The sequence below is a fragment of the Notolepis coatsorum genome (assembly GCF_963971535.1).
Source record: "Notolepis coatsorum genome assembly, chromosome: 5".
Classification (NCBI taxonomy): Eukaryota; Metazoa; Chordata; class Actinopteri; order Aulopiformes; family Paralepididae; genus Notolepis; species Notolepis coatsorum.
The window spans coordinates 162,269,446-162,295,292 of NC_140169.1; the positions used below are offsets into that span (position 1 = coordinate 162,269,446).

General features: G+C 42.0%; 1 protein-coding gene across 1 annotated transcript in view; it reads right to left on the reverse strand.

Moving 5' to 3' along the window:
• Positions 1-244: 244 nt before the first annotated feature.
• The window catches only part of phgdh (phosphoglycerate dehydrogenase), a 54,853-nt gene continuing 29,250 nt past the window's right edge, over positions 245-25,847 (reverse strand). Inside the window, exons 7-12 of the mRNA XM_084315372.1 lie at positions 22,398-22,546; positions 18,707-18,859; positions 12,005-12,143; positions 9,739-9,863; positions 5,162-5,393; positions 245-2,833 (exon numbers count right to left, since the gene is read on the reverse strand). Of these exons, the coding sequence (XP_084171498.1) occupies positions 2,679-2,833; positions 5,162-5,393; positions 9,739-9,863; positions 12,005-12,143; positions 18,707-18,859; positions 22,398-22,546 (953 nt within the window). The 3' untranslated portion in view covers positions 245-2,678. The remainder of the gene's footprint in view (positions 2,834-5,161; positions 5,394-9,738; positions 9,864-12,004; positions 12,144-18,706; positions 18,860-22,397; positions 22,547-25,847) is intronic.

Here is a 25,847-nt window from a genome sequence, read left to right on the forward strand (position 1 = left end):
GTGGTCCGGGCACTCGCTAATGTTAGAGAGACTCAGTCTTCACACAGTGAACATCGATCGCTGCAAATAACTCGAAAAAACAACATGATTTGGACGTATATATTATTATACAACCTGGAAATGGACCGGATATTTCTATATCCCATAATAGGAAAATGTCTGTTCCACGCTCATCGCCCAACGGCGCGAGGAAGATACGGTAAGATTCAGCGTTATTTTTCAATGTGTACGATACTAACTGCTATGATGAACATTTGACCCACATTAGATGAATGGTATAACGCTGCCCACGGAATTATAAACGCCCCCTCGGCCATCCGGTCAACATCAGATTACGTGTAGTAACTTCCAGAAGTCCATCCAGTTGGATTTTTTTTTATATCGCGCCGATTGCTATCAAACTGTATTTGATCATCAATATAATGCATTTGGGGCTATAAATCACGTTCTGGAGAAAGCTGCAGAAAGAGATGAAAACATACTTATACTTTAGATCATATTTTAGTATGAATATGTGAATGAAAAAGTTTAACGTTCATACACCCTGAACAATACATATAGGACATTGAATGGGCCCTAATAATGGCAATTTAGCAATAGAATTTAAAAAGTTATAGCCCTGCAAAGAAGGGGAACTTCTACATAGACAAATAGAGCTGGCAACCTATGGTATATCATGAATTTAGCCTTAGGCAATCAAAGTGTTAAGTACAGTCAGTTTTTAATTGAGATGTTTAGTTCAAAGAAGCACATTTTAAACATTGTATCTAGACAGTGGAATGTTAAATAACCAAAACATGTAAACTGTTAGCTTTTCAACTGCTACACAGGTTGTAAACCATAACTCAGGATTCAAACACTAAGGCAAACGGGAACCATATTAATTACAGAAACAAACATTCTAAAACGGTTAGATTTTCAGATACTGAACATCATCTCGGGTTAGGCTCAGGTGTAAGGTTGGGATCAACTCAATCAATAAAAAAATATAAAATAAAAATGTACCTGCTGATGGAATATTAATTCATAGTTATGCGTCAATAGGTTGGATAATGAATGAAAGTATTAGGGATGGGCATTGATTTCTTTTTCGAATAGTCATGAAATTATAAAATAAATCGAATAGTTTATGCGAATATCGCTTAGTAAAAAAAAAAAAACATGTTTTACCGGCAACTACATTGTGTAGTGTAATGAGATGGGACCCTATTAACTGTTACACCGCTGAACGGCATGCTGGGTACAGCTCGCTAGCTAGCCAGGTAGCATGACAGTCTGTTAACAGCTGGGAGAAAGAAAAGAAAGATGAAGAAAGAGAGACTGTACTGTACTGTACCCATTCTGCAATCTGTTAATTAAAGTTTTCAATCAATCAATCAATCAGACTGGAGATGTTACATGGTAGCAACGTTTTGTACGTTTGCCATGTTGTTTCACCAAGTTCACACATTTCAAGCATCAGTGATGTAACGTTCAGAATTAATGCTTTTGTTGCCAGAAATACGCTAGCCTGGTCTGCCCGCATTAGCCGCTAGCAATGGCAGCAGCCAGCTAGCTCGCTTGTCAACATGGGGGGCGATTAGTATTCGAATAGTTCAGACAAGTGACTGTCTTAACCCTTTGATCGCCGGGGTTAAATTCATAATTTACCATCCCTCGCCAGCCGTATTTAACATGGAGAAGTTCCCCTTCTTTGCAGGGCTATAACTTTTTAAATTTTAAATCTAAATTGACATTACCATGGCCCATTCAAAGTCCTATATCTATTGTTCAGGGTGTAGCAACGTTATACTTTTTCATTCACATATTCATACTAAAATACGGTCTAAAGTATAAGTATGTTTTTATCGTTTTCTGCAGCTTTCTCCAGAACGTGATTTATAGCCCCAAATGCATTATATTGATGATTGTATACAGCTTGATAGCAATCGGCGCGAGATAAAAAAAAATTCAAATGGACGTACTTCTAGAAGTTACTACGTATGATCTGATGATGACCGGATGGGCAGGGGGTCGTTTATAATTCCGTGGGCAACGTTATATCATTCATCTAGTGTGGGTGATATGATCATTGGAGCAGTTAGTATAGAAGACATTACAAAATAACGCTGAAACTCACCGTAGCTTCCTCGCGCCGTTGGGAGATGAGCGTGGAACAGAATTTTTTCTATTATGGGATATAGAAATACCCGATCCATTTCCAGGTTGTATAATAGTATATACGTCCAAATCATGTTGTTTATCGAGTTATTGGCAACGGATCGATATCCATTGTGTCGAGCTCGAGTCCCGGGACCTATAGCGAGTGATCGGACCAAATTGAAATGAGCACCAGCGTCCACTTCCCTGTTTATGCCCTGGGCAATCTGCCGATAGGCCACCAGATGGCGCTCTTGAACCGTTAGAGAGTTGACAGGGGCTCACCAGTACATATAATGTCTCCGGGGGATGATTTCGATCACAGATTTTTGAAATATTGATATCAATGACGCTGTACAGCATCATCCGCAGAATAAGCATGGCGGGGAATGACGCTGAAAAGCGTCAACGGCGATTAAAGGGTTAATAGCAATTTTGTGAGTTTTGCCCATCCCTGGAAAATATCCTTCAGTATTTGTATTTTGGAATTGAAAGTGAATTGATTCCGACCGCCTGGCGATCGCTGCCCTTTTGCTCGTTCACATGGTGAGCTGAGTCGCCTCTTTGACCAGAGGCTTCAAGGCACCGAGGTCTCCCAGGGGAGAGGACACTCCCAGGCAGTACCACAGGTCTCCGGTCCTGGCCACAGGAGCGCTGAACGACTCCATCTCCACTCCCACCGCCGCCAGTAAGCCTAGAAGACAATAAGACAATAGAAAAGGAGAAGATGCCGGGTGTGAAGGAACGCTCAGGAAATGCTGCGCGGTCACCTGCCAGCTGTTACGTCTGTCTGTTAAAGAGACAAAACGGAGCCAAACTGTCTAGATTAGTGTTGTCACGATACTGGAATTTCGACTTCGATACGATACCTTGAAAAGTATCAATACTTCGATACCATTTCGATACCAAAAAAAGAAATATATATATATATATATATATATATTTTTTTAAACAAATTTAGCTTTTGTTGCTGGTTGATTCTCCTCAGCTTCTCTCTGGTACTATAAGAGAAGATAAATATAACACTTTTAAAACCCTTTGTTTATCTTTAGATCACACATTTAAAAATAACTGTTCATCTCACTTCAATCATTTTTATTGCAAATGCAGAACATGGTATTTTCTCAAGCAGACAGATGTAAACACTGTAATCTGTGTTGCATGTACCTGACAAACTGAACTGTTTGTATTACAGTTAGTAACAGTTTCGATTTTTATTTAAAGATAACGAGAGCGAGCGAGAGAGAGAGAGAGAGAGAGGCTATGCTCGGAGCATTTTAGTAACGTTACATTTTCAACAAGATTGCTGCTATTTAAACACTTGATGGAAACGGGGTAACGTTAACCTTATGTCGACTGTAGTATTGTATGACCTCGACATAACGTTTAAACGTTAACGTTACTCCGTTTCCATGCAGTAATTATAACGGTGGCCAGCTAAGCCAAGGGAGCTAACGGCTAGCAGTAGCTAACGTTAGCTGATAGCTGCCTGTAACGTTACAACGAATCAGCTGTTGATATTATGTGCCATCAGTAGACAACGTATCATGTATTAAACTAGAGTTAATGGTTTAATGCTTCAGTCACAGTGACGTTGAAAGAGCAGCTGTCACGAACCTCTTTCATTTCTTTATGGAGATCCGCGCTGGCACTGCTAAAATGTTTATTTACAAACTGAAGACGGCTCTGTGACTCTGTGAGGGGAGGGCTGGAGCAGGCGGAGGGGCAAGCACGCTCTGAACAGCGTGTCAACAACTTGCTGTAGAACACTCGCCAGCTGGTACCGATACTGCAGAAAGTATCGGTATTTCGGGAAATGAGTATCGAAGCCGTTTTAAATATTCAGTATCGATATGTATCGATACTTCGATATTTTTGACAACACTAGTCTAGATCTCCGGATTCAGAGTGCTCGAGTCGCGTCGGACAGGATGGGTGAAGAATGCAGTGTGCAGGATTCGAATGTCCCCCTAGGTACTTTTAAAAAGAACATCCAAATTCTTTATTGCCTATATTTATTTGTAACATAATATATTATTTACATTTAGTCATTTAGTTGAACGCTTTTATCCAAATCGACTTACAAGTTTTGTACGACGAGTCAGCAGGAAGGGTACAACTCTATCAGCTGAGTAACAATGTTCATCAAAGTGTTCATATTATAACCGATAGGGCATACAGACCCTCATCTGCATGCCGTATTTTTCTTATATTCAGAGTTAATTATATGTTTACACTGTTTATTTTCCTTATATTTTATATTCAGAGTTAATTATATGATTACACTGTTTATTTTTATATTCAGCCTGTGTGTGAAGTTTTACGTGAAGACGGACCGACACACGGACAGGAGTGAATACAATACCCCCTTGCACCATGTGCACGGGTGTAAATATATATATTGTGTGTATATATATATTATATATGTATGTATATATGTTTACTTTGTTGTTACGTTGTGCCCCGATCCCCTTCCCCTAGATGCCCCCTCCTGTTAAGCACCTTGGGTCTCCTGAAAGGCGCTATATAAATCTAAGATATTATTATTATTATTATTATTATTATTATTATTATTATTATTATTATTATTATTATTATTATTATTATTATTATTATTATATATACACACACACACATACACACACACAGGGTGTATTTTATATATATATATATAATTTTTTCTCTCCTCCTACTGTACAGTCTCCTCCCCATCATATGTATATAATCTCTGTTAGGATCTATGGGTAACAGTACTGTATATTTGCATATCATATATGTCACAAATGTAACAGTACTATATACCTGTATGTCCCTATGCCATAAATGTCATGATGTCATGTATGTTGTGTAATGTCATAAATGTCACTATGAATTGAAAATGGGGGACCCTGATGTAAACTAGACGAAAGTATTTCTCTGGTCTGCATCCCCTTAACAATTGTGTGTATTGAGCCGTACTGTATTGTACCCATTCTGCAATCTGTTAAATAAAGTTTTCATTCATTCACGTTCCCTCTCTCACCAGCCACAGAGGGCAGCAGCTGGGAGCTGGCCGCGGCCTTGAGGAACAGCAGCGTGCCGGCGAGGGAGACCGGCTGCCGGAAGACGCTCCCGCTGAGCTCCAGGAGGATGGGCGTGCCTCCTTGGACCGAGCCGCTGGCCTTGTAGCTGGAGCCGCAGCCGGCGGAGACCTCCACCTCACACACGCCGTGGGCCACCGCCCCGCCCGCCTGGCTGTGGTGGTTCTGGGTCACCTGGAAAGTAAAGAAAAATCACACCTACTATAATACGTTTTTTTCCTTGAGGTGCAATAAAAAAATAAATGAACCCTTTCACTACCACACGACAGAAGGTTAACCCTTTACTATCACACTACCGACGGTTACCGTCGGTAGTGTGATAGTAAAGGGTTAACCTTCTGTCGGGTGGTAGTGAAAGGGTTAACCTGCTGTCGTGTGGCAGTGAAAGGGTTAAGCTTCTGTGTATTGTCGCAGTGAAAAGGGTTAGCCGTTTGGTAGTGCGGCAGTGCAAGGGTTAAACAAAGGTATAGAATAGAATAGAAATACTTTAATCATCCCGAGGGAAATTTGACACTACAGATCGCTTACAGTAAACATTTGAGACATTTAGACAGAACAAAGTCACGATTGAATAAGAATAACAAAACAAAGTGCCTAAGAATAGAATAAAATATACAGTAAAAAATATACAGTAAAAATATATAGATTGATATTGATTATTTAATAACACTGTGTGTAGTGTATTGAGAAGGGGACCCTATTAACTGTTACACCGCTGAACGGCATGCTGGGTACGGCTCGCTAGCTAGCCAGGTAGCATAACCGTCCGTTAAGAAAGAGAGACTGGAGATGTTACATGGTATGGATGGGGAAACCAGAGGTGGAGGAGGTTTGTGCATTTATGTAAACAAAACTTGGTGCACAAACACCTCCACCATTGTGAGTCACTGCTCTGCTAACGTGGAATATCTCATGATTAAATGCAGACCATTCCATCAACCCAGGGAATTCACAGCTACCATTCTGATTGCTACCTATAAACCCCCGGACGCTAATGCCAAATTAGCAATGAAGGATCTTTATACGGACATAAGTAAACAATAGAACGCACACCCAGAGGCAGCCTTTATTGTTGCAGGAGATTTTAATCACTCCGACCTAAAGTCTGTTCTCCCCACATTTCACCAGCATGTCTCTTGCCCCACAAGAGGAGACATTAGACCATGTTTACACCAATATAGCTGATGCATATAAATCTGTTCCCCTCCCCCACCTGGGACAATCTGACCACCTCTGTTTGCTCCTGCTCCCAAAATACACCCCACTCATCAAACGTGTGAAGCCCTCAGTTAGAACAGTTACAATAATATGTTATGGCCTGAGAGGACAGACTCTGAGCTGCAGCACCGGTTCCAACACACGGACTGGAGTACGTCTGCCACTCAGGCCACCCTGGACTCCCACCAGTGGCGCAGTGGTGATTTTATCTTTGGTTGCACTATGTTTTAATGACGTCCCGTGCATGTGCATACATTTTCCCTCTCGTGCACACAGAACAGCTCCGACCAGCATTATGATTATAATGATTATTATGTGCATAAATAGTAGGAAACATGTTTGTATAGGAAATTACTAGTTTTAGTTTAGTTTTTGTAAATATTGCCTTGCAAATTCAGGTTAAAGACAGCTGATTTAAGCAGCATATGAACAGAGCAAGGCAGGGCCTAGGTCAAACACAAGAGAATAAAGACGATGCCTAATTGCCTCCAGGAATGGAATGTAACACATTTCATTCCCAGGTTTTGTGTGAATGGTCCAACTGTATGTATTTTGAACACACCTGACGGCCTGAGCTATTGTTATGCAAAGTAGCCAGGTGGGTACTTGGGAGCACGAGTCGAGTGGAACGCATTGGACTGGAGTACGTTTGCCACCCAGGCCACCCTGGACTCCCACACAGACATTAGCTGTGGATGAACAAAGAGGTCCGTTCACTACTAAAGGCACGTGACACTGCTTTTGAGATCTGGTGACAAGCAGGCCTACTGTTCAGCCAGGACTAACCTGAAAAGGGGAATCAAGCGGGCCAAGCACAGCCACAAGCTAAGGGTTGAATAGTACTCTGACCCCCTCCGCATGTGGCAGGGCATCCAGGCCATCACGGATTACAAACCCACCAACAACTCTCCCCACAACCATCGACTCCTCCGTCCCTGATGAGCTCAATAACCGTTATGCCCGAAAGCATAACGCATACACACCACCAACTGCATCACAGTCTGGTACGGCAATTGCACTGCTTCTGACCGGAAAGCACTGCAGAGGGTGGTGAAAACCGCCGCCCCAACGCATCACCGGTACATCACTCCCTACTATTGGGTCTATCCACCACAAGCGGTGTCTGAGGAAGGCACACAGCATCGTCAAGGACACCTCTCATCCCAATCATGGACTGTTTGCCCTCCTACCCTCCGGGAGGCGCTACAGGAACCTGCGCTCCAGGTCAAGCAGACTCAGGAACAGCCTCTTTCCCTCAGCTGTGCCCTCATCTCCCTGAACTCTGTGCCACGTTGCCCCCCCCCATATAAACTCTGAACTCTGACTCCATTGCCTACAGTACACCCTAGGCTCTGTTACCCATACTGTACGACTCTGAACTCTGCTGCCTAATACTCTATACTTTATTTATACTGTACCTACCAACTGCTTTCACTGTCTAGTGTACCCATACTCAGTGCTGAATATACAGCATATATTTACACTTATATATTTATATCACCGTATATAAAATTTATATACTGTATATACCCATATTTGTCTGAATATACCTGCATATAACCCGTAGCTCTGTATGATAGCATGTACTATAATGCTGTATTAATATATATATATATATATAATATATATATGTAACGGTTGTGACAACGTCACCTCAAACTTCGATGCCCCGAGGGAGTTTCGAACACGGGTCTCCCACGCCGCGTGCAACAGCACAAACCGCTATACCAAGAAGTGAACTCACTGCTTTGTAACGTGTCTATGCCTATCCTCTGTCTGTACTTCCCTGGACATAGTCCTTTACTACATCTGTACATATCCTACTCTTAAATTTTGTACCCAGTTTAATCACCTGTACATTGTATATTACTGTTGCACTTTACTGTTACATTTGCACTCTGGTTGGATGCCAAACTTATTTTTGTTGTACTGTACTTGTGCTGTATGATGACAATACATTTAAATCTAATCTAATCTATCAAAAAAAAATCAAACGGTAGCAACGTTTTGTACGTTTGCCATGTTGTTTCACTAAGTTCACACATTTCAAGCATCAGTGATGTAACGTTCAGAATTAATGCTTTTGTTCCTGGAAATACGTTAGCCTGGTCCGCTAGTGTTAGCTGTTAGCAATGACAGCAGCCATCTCGCTCGCTTATTGGATTATCGCACGTTCGCCATTGAGTAAAAACAAAACCACGGGCGGCCGGGTAGCGCAGCGGACTAAGCGTCTGTCTGTCTACCACCACAGAGACAGTGGGATCGAATCCAGCTGTGGTGCCTCCGGCTTGGTCGGCCGTCCATACTAACACAATTGGCAGTGTTAGCGGGTGGGAAACCCGGCGAGGGTGGGTCCTGGTCATTGTAAAACAGCGACTCCTACAGTTCGGTCGGGGCGCCTGCACAGCAAGGGAAGGATCTGGGAGAGGTAGACCTTCCACACGTTACACTCTCCCAGTGAGAGTCAGCGCTGCCAGGTGAAAAGAAGTGGGGATTGGCTGCACATGTGTCGGAGGAAGCATGTGATAGTCTCCGCCCTCCCAGACCGACGGTAGGGGGTAGAGTGCGCAGCGACCAGGAAGGGGATTGGGAATTGGCATAACAACTAACATTGGGATGGGAGAAAAAAGGGAAAAAAGAAGGGGGGAAAAAAGAAAGTAAAAAAAACAAAAAGAAAACACATTAATGTGTGTGTAGTGTGTGGGGGTTGATTAGTATTGGAGTGGTTCCCATTGACTATCGAATAGCAATTTTGCCCATCCTTACTGTCTTTTATTAAACATAGAATGCTAGATTTACCAAAGAAAATATCAACTATATATAACTAATCACACATTTGAGATATTAACTGCTCATATATAGTTGGTATCGCGGCAGTGAGAAGCACTATGAATTAGGGATGTTTGATATTGGCTTTTTTACCGATACCGATATACCGATATTGTGCAACTCTTAATTACCGATATCAACCGATACCAATATATGCAGGGTTCCCCCCCAGAAAAACGGAATAATTTCAGGTAATTAACATTACATATCTCTTGTCGTAGAATTAACACAACATTATGCATACTTTTGACAATAAATAAAATCAGAATTAGTTCTTACTTGCTTGCCTGGGTAAATAAAGGTTAAATAAATGTTAAAAAAAAATAAAAAATAAATAAAAAAAAATCTTTTAAACCGATACCGATAATTTCCGATATCACATTTTAATGCCAATATTGGCCGATAATATCGGACATCCCTACTATGAATGCATCCTCATGTGACGCAGCCCCAAAGGGACTTCCTTCAGTACCGTAATTCCAGACTCCTTGGCCAGAGTCAGGGCGTTGACCAGGTTGGGACGTCCGCTGGACTCACGGAGGAGCCCCACCATCACCGCCGAGGTCATGTAACCCGTGGAGGTCTTCAAGCATTGCCCTGGTGAGCAACACAACCATATGTTCATTTCTGAAATGATTCAAATGTACAATAATTATGTGTTCATTTCATCCCGTTTTTGCCAGGGCGCTTCTATATTTTAAGGATTTTATGTACATATTAATTTGGAATTACAATTGTTATCTAGTATTTATTACTTATTTAAAATACAGATGGTTTATACCAGGGGTGCTCAAATGTATTGCGTAATTTCAACGTGGAATTAAGGAATATCAAAATAAAAGCACACGTTTGTTGAACTTGATCATGCATATTTATTAGACATTTTAATTACAACACTATGTTATCAATACACATTTATAAAACGAGGCATATTTAGCCAAAATATGTTGCCAGAAGATAAATTAAAAAAAAAATTAAACAAAAAAAATGTGCTTGCCAATGCGACCCATCACCTACCCGCGACCCCTAGTTTGAGAACCACTGTACCATCTTCAGAAATGTATATTTTGTAGGCAAAGGATAAGTGACACATCTTTAAAAAACTAGATATCTTCATTGAAATGAAACTACTCCCATGAGTACAGATATGTTTGTACCCTTCAGTTTGTCTATAGTATGTTACACAATCTTACCACCAGAGGGAGACATACACCAACATTACCAGCAGAGGTGGCCAGTATTTTCATTACATGGATAAGAAATACTATGCAATGACCTTTTATGTCATTTGTATTTTGTTACCTTTACAAAACCATATAATATGTGACAAGAGACAGGCCAATATCTCATACAAATACAGTCTAATATCTCATATGAATACAGTCTAATATATCTCATATGAATAGACAGTCTAATAACTCATAGTCTAATATCTCATGAATAGATGCAGTCTAATATCTCATATGAACAGGGGTGTAAAGTACTTGAGTAATTGTACTTCGTTACAATATTTAAGTACTGTTTTTGGGGATTTGTACTTTACTTGAGTATTATTAGGTTTGTATACTTGTACTTTTTACTCCATTACATTTCAGAGAAAAAAAACATACTTTTTACTCCTTACATTTAAAATGCAGACCTACAAAGTACAAATCTCGCAGGTCCCAACTATTTTAATGAGTATATTTGTTTCTCTGGCCGAACTAACGTTAGCATTATTAATCCTGCGGCCGCGCTTTATTTAAAAACAGCCAATCAAATCACCATGAATGGAAATTATGAATAGTTTTATATCTCATATGAATAGTCTAATATCTCATATGAATACAGTCTAATATCTCATGAATACAGTCTAATATCTCATGAATAGACAGTCTAATATTTCATGAATACAGTCTAATATCTCATGAATAGACAATCTAATATCTCATGAAGACAATCTAATATCTCATGAATAGACACAGTCTTAATATCTCATATGAATACAGTGTGGGATATTGTGGATATCATGAAGAACGTGCTCAGTCAACCGAGATCCAGTTAATAAGGTTTATTAGCCAGATAGATCAAATATACAGGCAGTTAGAGAAAATGGCTGAGGCTTCCGCCCCAGGTAATCAGCTGAAATGACCCAGGTAAAGAAGACTTGTTGTCGGGAGGAGCCCTATATAGTGAAACGGACGGACGGACGGACGGACGGACGGGGGGGGGGGGGGGGGGCGACTAATGTGTCGGTCACACTCAACCAGCTCCTGCTAACGGGTCGGACCCTCTAGCTCAGCTGGTTAGTGCGACCGCCTGTGGATCCTATTACGGTCCCAGGTTAAAATCCACTCGGTTACATTGTACTTCAGTAAAAAGTCAAATGACTGATTTTGAAAACTACGTACAAAAAAAAAAGTACGATCACATAAAAAAGAAGCTACTCAATTACAGTGGCGAGAGTAAATGTAATTAGTTACTTTCCAACTCTTGTGATTTAGTTCACTAAAGAAGTCATTATTTCTTCATGAAAAAAGTTCCATGGTGCAGGTTTCATTATTATTATTATTATTATTATTATTATTATTATTATTATTATTATTATTATTATTATTATTATTATTATTATTATTATTATTATTATTATTATTATTATTATTTTATTTTTATTATTATTTTATTTTTACTATTATTATTATTATTATTATTATTATTATTATTATTATTATTTATTATTATTATTATTCACGTGTTACCTCGAGTAGTGATCTGGACTTGGCTGAAGGGCTGTTTGGAAGTAGTGCAGGACCGCAGCACGGCTCCTATCGACTCCCCAAGTCTGATCCACTGGTGAGACTCCTGGGAGAAGGTGCTCGCCAGGACCTGAGCGTTCACCTGCACGGGGACAAACACACACACACACACACACACACACACACACACACACACACACACATTTGAATACTTTATTTGGTTCCACACATCATATTACATAAACAGGGAATCAAATATATCGGGGGCCAAGCAGCACTGAACACTTAAGGGTACACATAGCACCTCCTTCTCCACGCGGCTAAGCTGCCAATAATAGCTGAGATGGAGCAATATTTGGCCATTTGTTTGGCTTTCCGACCGCAGCAGTCATGCGCTCTGAGAGTTTAAGTTTTAAGTTTAATTTTTATTTAATAATTTTTTACCCAGGGACAGTAAAAATGTATCAACATCTTCAGTTTCCACATCAATGTAAATGTGCCAGAATTTGCTTTCCATCTGTAGTCCCTGCCTACCATGCGTGTGTTTATGGTGTGGGAGGAAACCGGAGCACCCGGAGGAAACCCACGCGAACACAGAACATGCAAACTCCACACAGAAAGGCCCCCCTCCTGGGGTTCGAACCAGACCCGGCGCCATGGGCGGGCATTAGGGGGCCGGGCCCGCCCACTGAGTCACCTGTGCCCACCCTGGTAAAAAAATCAAAGTCGACTATCCAAATCCTTAGTCGGGGACAGCCCTAGTGGGCACTGATGTCAACAACAACACTACTGAAGCTAGCACGGCACTTTGTGAGAATTTGTTTTCTACCCTCAAGAACGTCTTTACAGAACATCGCCTTAGTATGCTTCATCGACGCAAGGCCAATTTAATTCAGTTGGCATTTGAGAAGGACTTAACAAAAAAGTTCAGGAATGAGTGGAGGGGCAGTGTTTTAAGAAGATTTCACTCTGTCCCCAAACACCGCTTGCCACTCTACTAATGAGTAGCCTGTGGAGGAATTTTGTTTGCTTTTTTATGCACCTTATTTTTGTCAGTTCAGTTCAGTTTGTCAGTGAATTCAGAAGTGTTGAATAAATGGAGACTTTTCAAAGATATAGAATAGAATAGAAATGTATTATCCTGAGGGAAATTTGACACTGCAAATCACTCAACATTAAACATTTAGACAGAACAAGTCACGAATAACAAAACAAATGGCCTAAGAATAGAATAGAATAAAATGAAATAGAATAGAATAAAAATAGAATAAAAGATACAGTAAATAAATACAGTAAAAATATACTGAAGTCTACAGTAGGTGTTATATTGCACAGTGCTGTTTCAAAAGTAAGAGTCCAGGAAGATGGTAACTGTCACTCTGTGCTCAGTGATGCAGTGAGGCACAGTGATGCATTGTATAGTCTGATGGCTGTCGGAATGAAGGACTTCCTGTGCCGTTCAGTGCTGCATTTAGGTAGTGTGAGCCTCAGCCTATAACATGCTCCTCCTGTCAGCCAAGTCTGTGTATAGTGGGTGGGAGGGGTTCCTCCTCTCCGCCACCCTCGCTACAGTCCAGCTCCACCCCAACCACGCTACTGGCCTTCCTGACCATCTTATCCAACCTGTTTGTGTCCCCTGCTCTCAGTTCGCTGCCCCAGCATGTCTATTATATATCCGTTCAGTCTGTTTTTGTATAAGTGAATGTTCTTAAGATAGAGAGAAATTTGATTTTTCAATTGCCTCTCTGCTGTTTAGTTCAGCACCGTGGGCAGCACCAAGCAAGCCACGGCGCTGTTGTCCCAGCTGAAACGTATAAAAGGGAACCTGTGTGCTAACCACTCTGCCACCGTGCCGACCCCCTTAGACAGAGCAGAGGACCGGGGGGCGACTTGTCGAACCCAAACCATTGTGAGGTCTCACCCTGTGAGGAGGTCTCACCCTGTGAGGAGGTCTCACCCTGTGAGGAGGTCTCACCCGGGCCCCCGCCTCTCGCGACAGTCTCCCCTCGTGCACCAGTGGCCCATTGATCATTGACACTTCAAACACACCTTGCCTACATTGAATAAAACAATGCGTTTTATTATCATTATTTTAAAACAAAATTATTGTCTTTATAAAAAAAAAAAAACATTTGGTCTTCAAAAAAGTATTTCCCCAAAAATGAGTCTTGAAAAAGAGGGGTCCGTCTTATAACCAGGGTGGTCGTATATTGGGACCAATACGGTATATACTGTATGTACTACCACAAGACGACTGAGAGGTTTTCCCCCAAATCCTTTCGAAAAACGCCAAGTTCTCTGCCATCACCATGGCAACATCCTCGCAGACTGCCAAGAATCCTCAGTCCTCTCTAGACAAATCAACTGGTCTTTTGAGACACACAGTGCAGCTACAACCCACTCCTGTAAGATATTCACTCTACACGTCTCGGTTATCCGTCAAATACACTCTTTGTTCAGCTGGGACTCTGCTCCTTGTTCTCCCAACTAGACGACTAGAACTCCCTCCTATCTGGACTCCTTGTTCTCCCAACTAAACGACTAGAACTCCCTCCTATCTGCGCTCCTTGTTCTCCCAACTAGACGACTAGAACTCCCTCCTATCTGGGCTCCTTGTTCTCCCAACTAGACGACTAGAACTCCCTCCTATCTGTGCTCCTTGTTCTCCCAACTAGACGACTAGAACTCCCTCCTATCTGGGCTCCTTGTTCTCCCAACTAGACGACTAGAACTCCCTCCTATCCGGGCTCTTGTTCTCCCAACTAGACGACTAGAACTCCCCCTATCTACGCTCCTTGTTCTCCCAACTAGACGACTAGAACTCCCTCCTATCTGGGCTCTTGTTCTCCCAACTAGACAACTAGAACTCCCCCCTATCTGGGCTCTTTGCAAACGCCATCATCCCCCCTGACCTATCAACACCCGCCCCCTTTGCTTGATCCTCCAATCACAACTGTTGCTTCCCTCAGACAAACTTAAAAGTTCCGTCAGAGCTTTTACAGACCTCTTGGACAAACAAAGTTTGTCAGAGAGGAGCGACGGTTGTGATTGGAGGATCAAGAAAAGAGAGGTTTGAGAGATGGGTCAACCGAGCCGTGGGATTGGCCATGGCTTCCAGTTCAAACACCTGGTGCCAAGGAATCACACCTTCCTTCCTGAAGACAGCAGTCTCCACAGGCCCAGAGAGTCAGACTCGTTGTGGGAGCTTTCTTGCCCAGACTTGCATAAATTACAATAAACATTTTTTAACAAGACCCTTGATGGGGTCTGGGACCTGAGCTGGTCCGATGGTCAGGGGTGCGCTGGTCATGAGACGGGTTGCACGCCGTTCAACTAGGTCTGTGAGCAGGATGTGCACACAAGAATGCACTGCACTCAACTCATGCGCCAACTCGCCAAGCACCCACCTGGCTACTTTGCATAACAATAGCTCAGGTGTGTTCAAATACGCCCTCAGATACATTCACACAAACATTGCTGTAGAGAGAGAGAGAGAGAGAGAGAGAGAGAGAGAGAGAGGTGCTGTAGAGTCAGTATGTATTATACCAAGATTTATATCCTCTACACATAAACTAAAACTGATCTGAGGAACTTTAAATTACTACACACACACGACAAGAGTGGATCTGTAGAGACTTGTCATGTTTGATTCATTTGAGAAAAATGTTTGACATCGAGTTTGATTCACTTGAGAGAAATGTTTGACGGAGTTTGATTAACTTGAGAGAGAAATGTTCAACATTGAGTTTGATTCACTTGAGAGAAATGTTTGACATCATTGTGAATTTAGTTCAACTACAAAAGGCAAAGATGGTGTGCATCTAAACAGTCACTGAGGTAGAGACATTTCCGTGAATTCTCCAACACCCTTGAGGTCCCCTGAGATTGCTTGGAACAGTGTAAATCTGCATTTTGCCATGATGCCCCCTAGCTCATGAAATTAACTCCAACAACAAATTAATACCTTGATCTCCAACCTTTGTCAATCAAGTTGTACGTGTTTTAAATTGATTTGTTCTCCTTGCTTTTTGCCTCGTCTTATTGTCTCTTTGTTATGATTTTATATGCTTTTTCCCCCTTTTCTTTGCTCATTTCAGCATGTATACTCGACACCTTCGAGTTTAAATAATGGTTTGAAATGAAAAACACACCTGTTCCAAGATGATGCAAGATTCTTTTGTTATAGAAATATAAATATATGTTATCCTCTTATATTCGGGCGGCATGCCCATATACGTCGCAGCACTTTGTGAGCATCTACCGGCTCGGGGCTGCATTTTCGCAGATCATATAATATACCGTTCAAAACATCTATTTGCCACCATTCGAACGCCACCTTACTCGACCAATTCCGTGCCTCGGTTCTCGAGTTACATGACGATAATGTCAGGTGAGCGTCTTTTTACAGGCTGCGCGTCAAATGACCACGTCGGACTGTATACGCTTGAGAACTGACCAATCACCACTGATGGCGAAAATGATTGGTCAGCGTTGTAGCCAAGGAGTGTCTGCTTCCAACGATACGCCACCAGGGAGGGGTGTGCGAATATAAGAAGTAGGTGAAAGTTGGGGACATGGTTTACTAAAACCTCTCTCAGACACTAATTTCTGAACAGATCTTTCTTAATACAATTTGGACCTGTACTACATAAGACTTCAGGCTATGGAACCGCAGTGTTTTCCAGCTCATACCTCTATGCTGGAATAATGGAATCTGGCAACCACTAAATAGAAATGTGAGTACACAAGTTCAAGTTCAACTCAAGTTCAAACCTCTGTTACTCTATTTCATTAGCACTAAAAGTGATTATCCTTTTTTGCATTAGTAATTTTTATTATCTTTCAAAAGAGACCAGGCTCATGCAGTATAAAGCTAAGCTTTGCAAAAATGCAGTCCTCAAGTTCAAGTAAAAAAATTGCCACTTTTCTGCCTGCCTGTTAACACATTCCAGGCCAACCCCGAGATATCTTAGGTTAACTCGCCATGCGCTGGGCGCCAAGACCCGAGATATCTCGGGTTTTAATCAATATTTCTTTGATTAGCTATATCCATTCATTTTTCATCCATCCAGCCTGACGTTATCATTGGGAATGGGTCTGAGCTCGCAAAGGGCAAATACCGCCGCCTAACGTCTCCCGGATGGTATTGCACATCATTGGAATCCCTCTGGCTGGGGCTGTGCATCGATCTAAGAAGTCCGGTCCAGGTTTTACTTCTCGGGCATGCAGTATCGTTATAACAGATGGACTGGGGACACTCGGAGCAACGTGGATTATGTGTTTTGGACATATAACGTTGGATCAATAAACGTGATCAATATTTGGAATGGCGATCAGGAATTGGATTAATCTTTTTGCAGATGTGAGGTAAGGACTTTATGTTACGAATCTTGGGTTAATCCGATGTTTCTTTCACCGCCATCGGAGCATGTGTGTGAGGTTCGCGCCGACCAAAGTACGGAGAAGCGATTTTTCAGACCCCGCTTCTGTTCATGCATGATGACACATATAATATCGATAATCTAGCGTTTATTTGAAAACGATTCATAAATCAAGCGACAAATGGCACGATTTCTAATGAAATACATTGAAGCTCGATTTGCTGGAGTTTATTGAGATTAGACAGAACGCTCTAGAAATATATTCATATTCATCACGGTATAAAACGGAAATGTATGAAAAAATTATCTGTTTCGTGCATGTTGACTGGAAGCAACTCACTGACGATCAACGTGTTATTTAGATCTATCGCTAGTATATTTTATATATTTTAAGTAGTGCTGTCAGGCGATAATTTTTTTTTATCTAATTAATTACAGGATTTGTAATTAATTAATCTAATTAATCGCATTTTAATCGCATAACCATTTTATGCCTGATATTCTATATTATATAATCATATTTCAAATTGCATGTGTCCGGATGGCAGAATTCAGTACTGTATCTACAAAACCTTCTGTTTAATCATCTTCCATCTATTAATTTGCTTAGATTTTTCAGGTCTGGTCAATTTGAGCATGGTGTTATTCACAGTCAAAGATACAAAACAATTTATTTATATTCTCATTTGGTTCATTACAATTTACTCAAAATAAAATTTTCATTAAATCAATCACCGCGCAGATTGATTGATTGAATGAAAATGTTATTAACAGATTGCAGAATGGGTACAATACAGTACGGCACACAATTGTTAAGGGGATGCAGACCAGGGTGCAACTTGCACCGTGCAATCCATTCTTTGTGGATCTAGCCCACAGTATTTCTGACACTGGGAATACATTCCCTAAGATTCATAGATGTCCCTAGAATCAGATACCAAGAACATGCAAATGGACCATATTAAAAAATAAAAAAGTCTGTAAATGTGTATTCTACATTCTTATGGAATGAATGAGATACAAAAAAAATATTATAAAAAAAGAAAAAAAATATTGTAATTAATTTTGAGTTAATTTTCATAACGCGATAATTTGCTGTGTAATTAATTAATCTAATTAACGCGATGAACTGACAGCCCTAATTTTAAGCACTCGCAAGTAAGTCCTATCCTACATTGGATAAAGCACTGGCGCTGAAGGGCCATCAGCGCCCCCTCTGCTGTTGGACCCCAATGAGTTAAGAGTTTACAAGTATTATTATTATAAAAAATCATTTTTAAAGAAAAGCAAGTGTTTTGGAGATGTTTTCTTTGGAAGAACTTACGGCTCCGAACAGGGCCTTGCCCAGGACCATGTCTACGATCTGCAGGGCGATGTCCTGTCCGCAGCGGGCCTGGGCCTCCTTGGTGCTGGCTCCCAGGTGGGGGCAGCTGATCACGTTAGGATGGTCCACCAGTGCACGGTTCTTCGGTGGCTCCTGAGGACCAGCAGGTAAAGGGTTAAGATGTACAGCAGGCTCTGAAACCTTCATGCCAACACTGGGGAGGACCAGGAGGTAAAGGGTTAAGATGTACAGCAGGCTGGGCGGTCAGGTGGCGTAGCGGAGATTGTGCTCGTCACCAATGCAAGAGGCTGTGGTCTCGACTCCCGGAGAGTCAGCATTGCCTTGGCTCGGGCTGATCGCTATACTAACTCGTTTGGCTGAGTTAGGGGGAGGGAAGCCGTGGGTGGGTCCTGGGCGTTGTGGACAGCGACCCCTACAGTTCGGTCGGGGCGCCTGCACAGCGAGGGTAGGATCTGGAGAGAGGTAGTGCGACCTTCCACACGTTACACTCTCCCAGTGAGAATCTGCGCGGCCAGGCTGGCTGCCGGCTGGCTGCACATGTGTCGGAGGAAAACATGTGACAGTCTCCGGCCTCCCGGACCAACAGTAGGGGAAAGTGCGCAACAACCAGGAAGGGGGTTGGGAATTGGCATAACGACTAACAGTGGGATGGGAGAAAAATCGGAAAAAGGAGGGGGAAAAAGATAAAAAAAATTAAAAAAATATGTACAGCAGGCTCTGGAACCTTCTACACTGAAGATAGATAGATGGTAAATGGTAAATGGCTTCATTTATATCGCAGCTTTTATCCAAAGAGCTTTACAATTTGTTCCCCACATTTGACCCGTTCACTCACACACTCACACACCGACGGCGGAGGCAACCATGCAAGGTGCCAACCTTGGGTTAAGTGTCTTGCTCAAGGACACTTCGACACGCTGAGCGGAAATCAAACCTCCGGATTACCAGACGACTTGCTCTACCTCCCGAGCCACTGTTATTTTGCACTTTTGTGAGAGACCAGATTACTGTTGTAACTAGGGCTGACCTTCGATTTTTTTTGGAATTCGAAGCTTCGGCGCCGAGATTCGATTTAAATTCGAAGCTTCAAAATACATTTTTTTATTATTATTTTTTTTTTTTAATAATTCTTTTTAAAAAATAATTTATGTTGTGGGACTTGTACAGCACTTTGTTCAACTTTGTCAGTGCTGTAAAGTTTAAACCTTTTTAAATCTTAGACAAACTAAACACTTTGCTTCCATGAAATATTGTAAGCCGTCATTTGAGGCTTTATAAAAGCAGCACAATGAACACAAATCTGTCAGTGCCGAGTCCGACCTCATCTTAAATAACAAACAGCATTGCTTGTTGTAATTAACAAAGAGAGGCAGAGTTGATTTTGCAAAAAAAAATAAAAAAAACATATATATGAATTGTTTCTTTTTTTACATAATATAATTTTTTTTTCATAATCGAATCCCATGCCCATCGAACGAAGCTTCGAAGCTTCGAAGTATTTAAGACACGCCTAGTTGTAACTATTTAGTTGACTTTCAGGATAAGACTGCGTTGTATTGTTGGATGTTGAAGAAAAGTCCCTCGAATTAAATCTCCCCTTGAGTTGACCCTTTCACTGCCGCACTACCAAAGGGTTAACCCTTTCACTGCAACAATACAGAAGGTTAGCCCTTTCACTATCACACTACAAGAAGGTTAACCCTTTACTATCAACACTACAGACGGTTAACCGTCTGTAGTGTGATAGTAAAGGGTTAACCTTCTGTAGTGTGGTAGTGAACGGGTTAATATGACTATAGTCTTTTCTTAACACAGGTTTATTGACATAAACAGCAGAATAGCTACAATTAGGTTGCTCTCAGGTTCTCCCTGTGTGAGCTGAATACCAAAGAAGGAGACCAAAGAAGCCCCCTCTCCTCCAGGCTGAATACTGAAGAAGCCAAGATTCTCTCCCTCTCTCTCTCTGGCATAATATTCCATTTGTTATCACTCTCTCCTTTGGTTATGTCCCTTTCTGGCGCAACAAAAAGGTTCAACACGACCCCGATCTTTTTCGTTTTCATTTAAAAAAAGTTTTCCGTAAAACACGAAATCGTCTCAAGAAATATGTGCGTCCAAAAATAAACCACTGAAAATGCTGCAACGCCGCCACAAATGTACAAACTAAACGTCTTTCAATATCTTCAGTGTTTTAGACTTCGCTCTTTTATTTTGACCCCCGCCCCCGACCGGAAGTATTATTGTTGTTATCGCTAGCGGAACAACTTTTGTCGTCCGGTTCTGTGCTTTTGAGCTAACGCTAGTTAAGCTAGCTAATATTTGTCTTCCTTTGACTTGTTGAAAATGTCTAGAATACAAATGTTGAGATTGTTGGTGGACAGGCGACTAACTGCAGCTATGTTGTATGATGTTTATTTTTTTGTTGGCTGGGTTTGCACAGGGAGAGGTGGGCTATTGTGTCATTGGTTCTGGAAAGATGCGAACTGGCTTGTAAAGACAGAAACGCAAGGGTGGCATCTTCAGATTTGTTCACTCTGGGACTAGTTTTCAGAAAATAGCGTATTCAGGCTCCCAGAACGCGGTTCCGTGTGGACGAAACATGCATACGATTAAATACTTTGGCGGATACACCCAAACTCGTCTCCGTGTGGACATGAGTCATGACCCTAGTCTACCTAACTAAAATGTTGACCCTTGATGTAATATCAGGTCAGAAATAAGAATACTGTTGCTTAGCTTGCTTGTCCGAGGAAAGCAACAGTTGTGAATGGAGGATCAAGAAAGGAGGGCGGGTTTGAGATATAATTTTTTATTTTTTATATTAAGATAACATTTTATTGCTAATATTTATGTCTTTCTACTACCATTACCCTGCCCATACCTGTACCTCCCCTCCATGCTGCTATGACGCCCAAATCTCCCCAAGGGGATAAATAAAGGAATATCTTATCTTAATAAACATTACATTATTGCCTTCATTTAGAAAAATATATTATTGTCCGAAATGCACTTTTACGGATAAGTCAATGAAATGGACCATTCGATTAGCCGACAAAAACCCATCTCTACTAGTAAACCAAGAACTCCTGTAGTCAAGCACGGCCCTTCTGTAGAAAGACGGTTAAGAACATGCGTTTGCGACGCACAAAACGCTCTCAGAATATCAGATGTTTGATAACTGGCAGTATGTATGTGTATATATGTATATATGTGCATATGTAGGTATATACCGGTAGTTGTATATATGTGTAAAAAATGGCTAGAGGAACTATACAGGGTAACATACAGTTTTGGCAAATATTGATAAGGTATTATTAAAAAATGTATCGTTAACTAAGTAATTTTTTTCAATATAAGTCTAGTAATGTATGAATTAGTAAATAAAATATAGTATGTTCTGATGAGTAAATAGGGGTGGGATTAAATAAGTGTATGCTTCTTCCCACTCCGTTTCAAATATGTAAATACATATTTTTTTAAATAAGACATTTTGTTTGACTTTTTTGTTTGTTCTTTGTTATTTAAATTTGTTTTATATACATTTATTATTTGAACGGCTTAAGGCTATATATGTACTTGATGTTTGTTTGTTATGTTGCATACCGGTATTTGAAATAAACTTCAATCAATCAATCAATCAATCAATCAATCAATCAATCAATGTTCTCGCCTCAACGAAGACGTCCAGGCCGGCTCCCCCACACTGTCCGGACTCCAGCGCTCTGACCAGGGCGTCCTCGTCGATGATGCCGCCGCGCGCGCAGTTCACCACCTTCACCCCCTTCTTGCACTTAGCGAAGCTGATGTCGTTCAACAGACCTGGAGCACACAACCAGACACCCCTTAGATCAGATTAAAAAGTATCGTCGTCATGCAGCACAAGTACAGTACAACGAAAAAGGAGTTTGGCGTCCAACCAGAGTGCAAATGTAACAGTAAAGTGTGATAGTAAACAAAGTACAGGTGATTAAACTGGGTATAAAATATATAAATTAGTACTACCGAGTAATAGTGCTAATCAGATGTATGTACACTGCAGCAGGGGCGTTTTTAGGGTTAGAAAACATTGGGGGCTTCAGCCCGGGTTTTTTTATTTATTTTTTTATAAACACAGAAATACGCAATTTTAGAGTAATTAGAGATTAATACTGAATAACTAGAATCATTAGAGGTTCTCAAAGTGAGGTCCAGGTCCATGAGAGGGATCTGGGCAGTCCCCATAGAAAATTCAAAGTTAACAGGACCAAATCATCAGTTTCTTATTTATTTATTTATTTAACCTTTATTTAGCCAGATAAAACATTGATCTGGTCCAAGAAGCCCCAACAGGAGTACAAATATACATATATACACATATATATATATAATATATACATATACTGTACATACATACACATACACCAATAACAAAATAAAAACACAGTTAAGAATCATACACATAAGCAAATAAACAAACAAACAAACAAACATATGCACAGCCTATGTACAAAAGAAATAAACAGTTCATCTCTAGTCTTTACAGTGTTCTTCAATTGCATAAACACTCAAATCAAAAGTATTACACAATTATCAAAACCTTACACTCAAGGAGCAAAATATAGGCCCAGATTTGCACCCCTACAATGTCAGCCTCACACTTTTTGCAAAACAATACACACAGTGATTTGCAAAATACTAAACACACTTGCATTACATTAGACACAGAATGTCAAATTACCACACATATGAGCCAATTGGTTAAACACAGCCATCAGATGCACAAACACACCATTGCTTAATTGTAGATACACCAATCAGGTTTAAGCACTATAAAAATGCAGCAGGTGAGTTCACCTGTCTTCAACCAAAATGGAAGGAGAGTGAAGTACTGTACACAGAGAACGTGAAAATATACAATACATCCACCAAACACTACACAAGACAACCAATGATGCAGACTGATGAAAATATACATTTTCTCCCATTTTCCCAAATCAGTCAACATGGAGAATCACAACAAAAGATTATCTTGCCAGATCCAGCTAGGCAAAGAGATAATGTCTAGTATTTTCTGTTTACATTTTTTCAATCTTTTTTTGTTTTACTGTAATTTTAACCTGTACTGGATACAGTATTTTATGTTTGTCTGATATTTGCTGAACTTACAGTGTTATGCACATAGTAGCATGAAAACTGGGACATGTATTGTTGTGATTCTCCATGTTGAAATGTTGACTGATTTGGTTATATGGAGAGAACATTTATATTTTCATCAGTCTGCATCATTGATTTGGGTATATGTAGATAAATAAATTATATTTTCATCACAGCATTGGTCTTGTGTAGTGTTTGGTGAATTTATTGTATATTTGCACATTCTCTGCGTACTTCACTTACAGTACTCTAATCACTGAGAAGTAGAATTGCTAAATGTGTTTTAGGTTAAGCACAGCAGTGTGTGTAACTGGTTCAAACAGAATTAAGTCATATGAAACGTGTGTTTCATATGGTAACAAAATGTAGTTTTTATAAATTAGTGTATGGTTTTGTGTGAGGTTTTGCCCGCTGCTCACCACCTTTTCTCTGTTTTCTTTAAGCCTACTGTTAGAAATTCCCTTCTCACTCACTCTCTCTAGCCCCCACCCTCTCGTTCTTTATTCTCGTTTACTCTCAGTGGCCACACCTGGACTATTATCAATTACCTCTCGCACCTGTGGTGGCAGGCTAATTAGTTCCCCTGTGGGCTTTAAATACGAGGGCTCTTCCCCTCGTTTCGGCGTGGGGTCGTGTTGTATTCATGCTGAGTCATATTCTCTAACATCTAGACTCTTTCGGGAGATCCTCTGGTCTACCAATGCTGTATATGGATTTCTCCAGCCTTGAGATGTTTTGCTCCAGCCTTCGTCTGCTGTCGCCGTAGCCTGTGGAGGAGACTGTTCTGCGCTCCCTGTAACTTCCACGGGAGGCACCCCAGCGTTCCACTGCAGACCCCAGCGCAGCTGTTCGTCCTGACGCACATCTAGACCAACGCGCATCTTCCGGACCCTCGGGCTTGGCACGCTCTCCAGTCACCAGCGCGCAACGCGCATCTGCAAGGGCTTGGCACGCTCTCCAGTCACCAGCGCGCAACGCGCATCTTCAAGGGCTTGGCACGCTCTCCAGTCTCCAGCGCGCAACGCGCATCTTCAAGGGCTTGGCACGCTCTCCAGTCTCCAGCGCGCAACGCGCATCTTCAAGGGCTTGGCACGCTCTCCAGTCTCCAGCGCGCAACGCGCATCTTCAAGGGCTTGGCACGCTCTCCAGTCTCCAGCGCGCAACGCGCATCTTCCAAGGATCCTCGTGCTTGGCACACTCCTCCTCGCAGACGCACCCCGAGGCGTCTCTCTGTTCCGACGCGCACACCAAGGTGTGGCGCGCACTCTGTTCCTCGGCTCCGACAGCGGCTACCCGGTGGACGACACCCTCGCCACCGCCACTGTTCCGACGCGCACACCAAGGTGTGGCGCGCACTCTGTTCCTTGGCTTCGACAGCGGCTACCCGGTGGACGACACCCTCGCCACCGCCACTGTTCCGACGCGCACACCAAGGTGTGGCGCGCACTCTGTTCCTCGGCTCCGACAGCGGCTACCCGGTGGACGACACCCTCGCCACCGCCACTGTTCCAGCACTCTGTTCCTCGGCTCCGACAGTCGGCTACCCGGTGGACGACACCCTCGCCACCGCCACTGTTCCAGCACTCTGTTCCTCGGCTCCGACAGTCGGCTACCCGGTGGACGACACCCTCGCCACCGCCACTGTTCCAGCACTCTGTCCCTCGGCTCGGACAGCCAGCCACCCGGTGGCGATGCCCCCGTTCCCGCTGCTGTCCCTGTACCTTTACGCATACGCCTGGGTGAGTTTTGATTGTGATGTCACTCACTCAGCGTAGTGCCCTTGCCCCCGTTCCCGCTGCTGTCCCTGTACCTTTACGCATACGCCTGGGTGAGTTTTGATTGTGATGTCACTCACTCAGCGTAGTGCCCTTGCCCCCGTTCCCGCTGCTGTCCCTGTACCTTTACGCATACGCCTGGGTGAGTTTTGATTGTGATGTCACTCACTCAGCGTAATGCCTCTTGCCCCCGTTCCCGCTGCTGTCCCTGT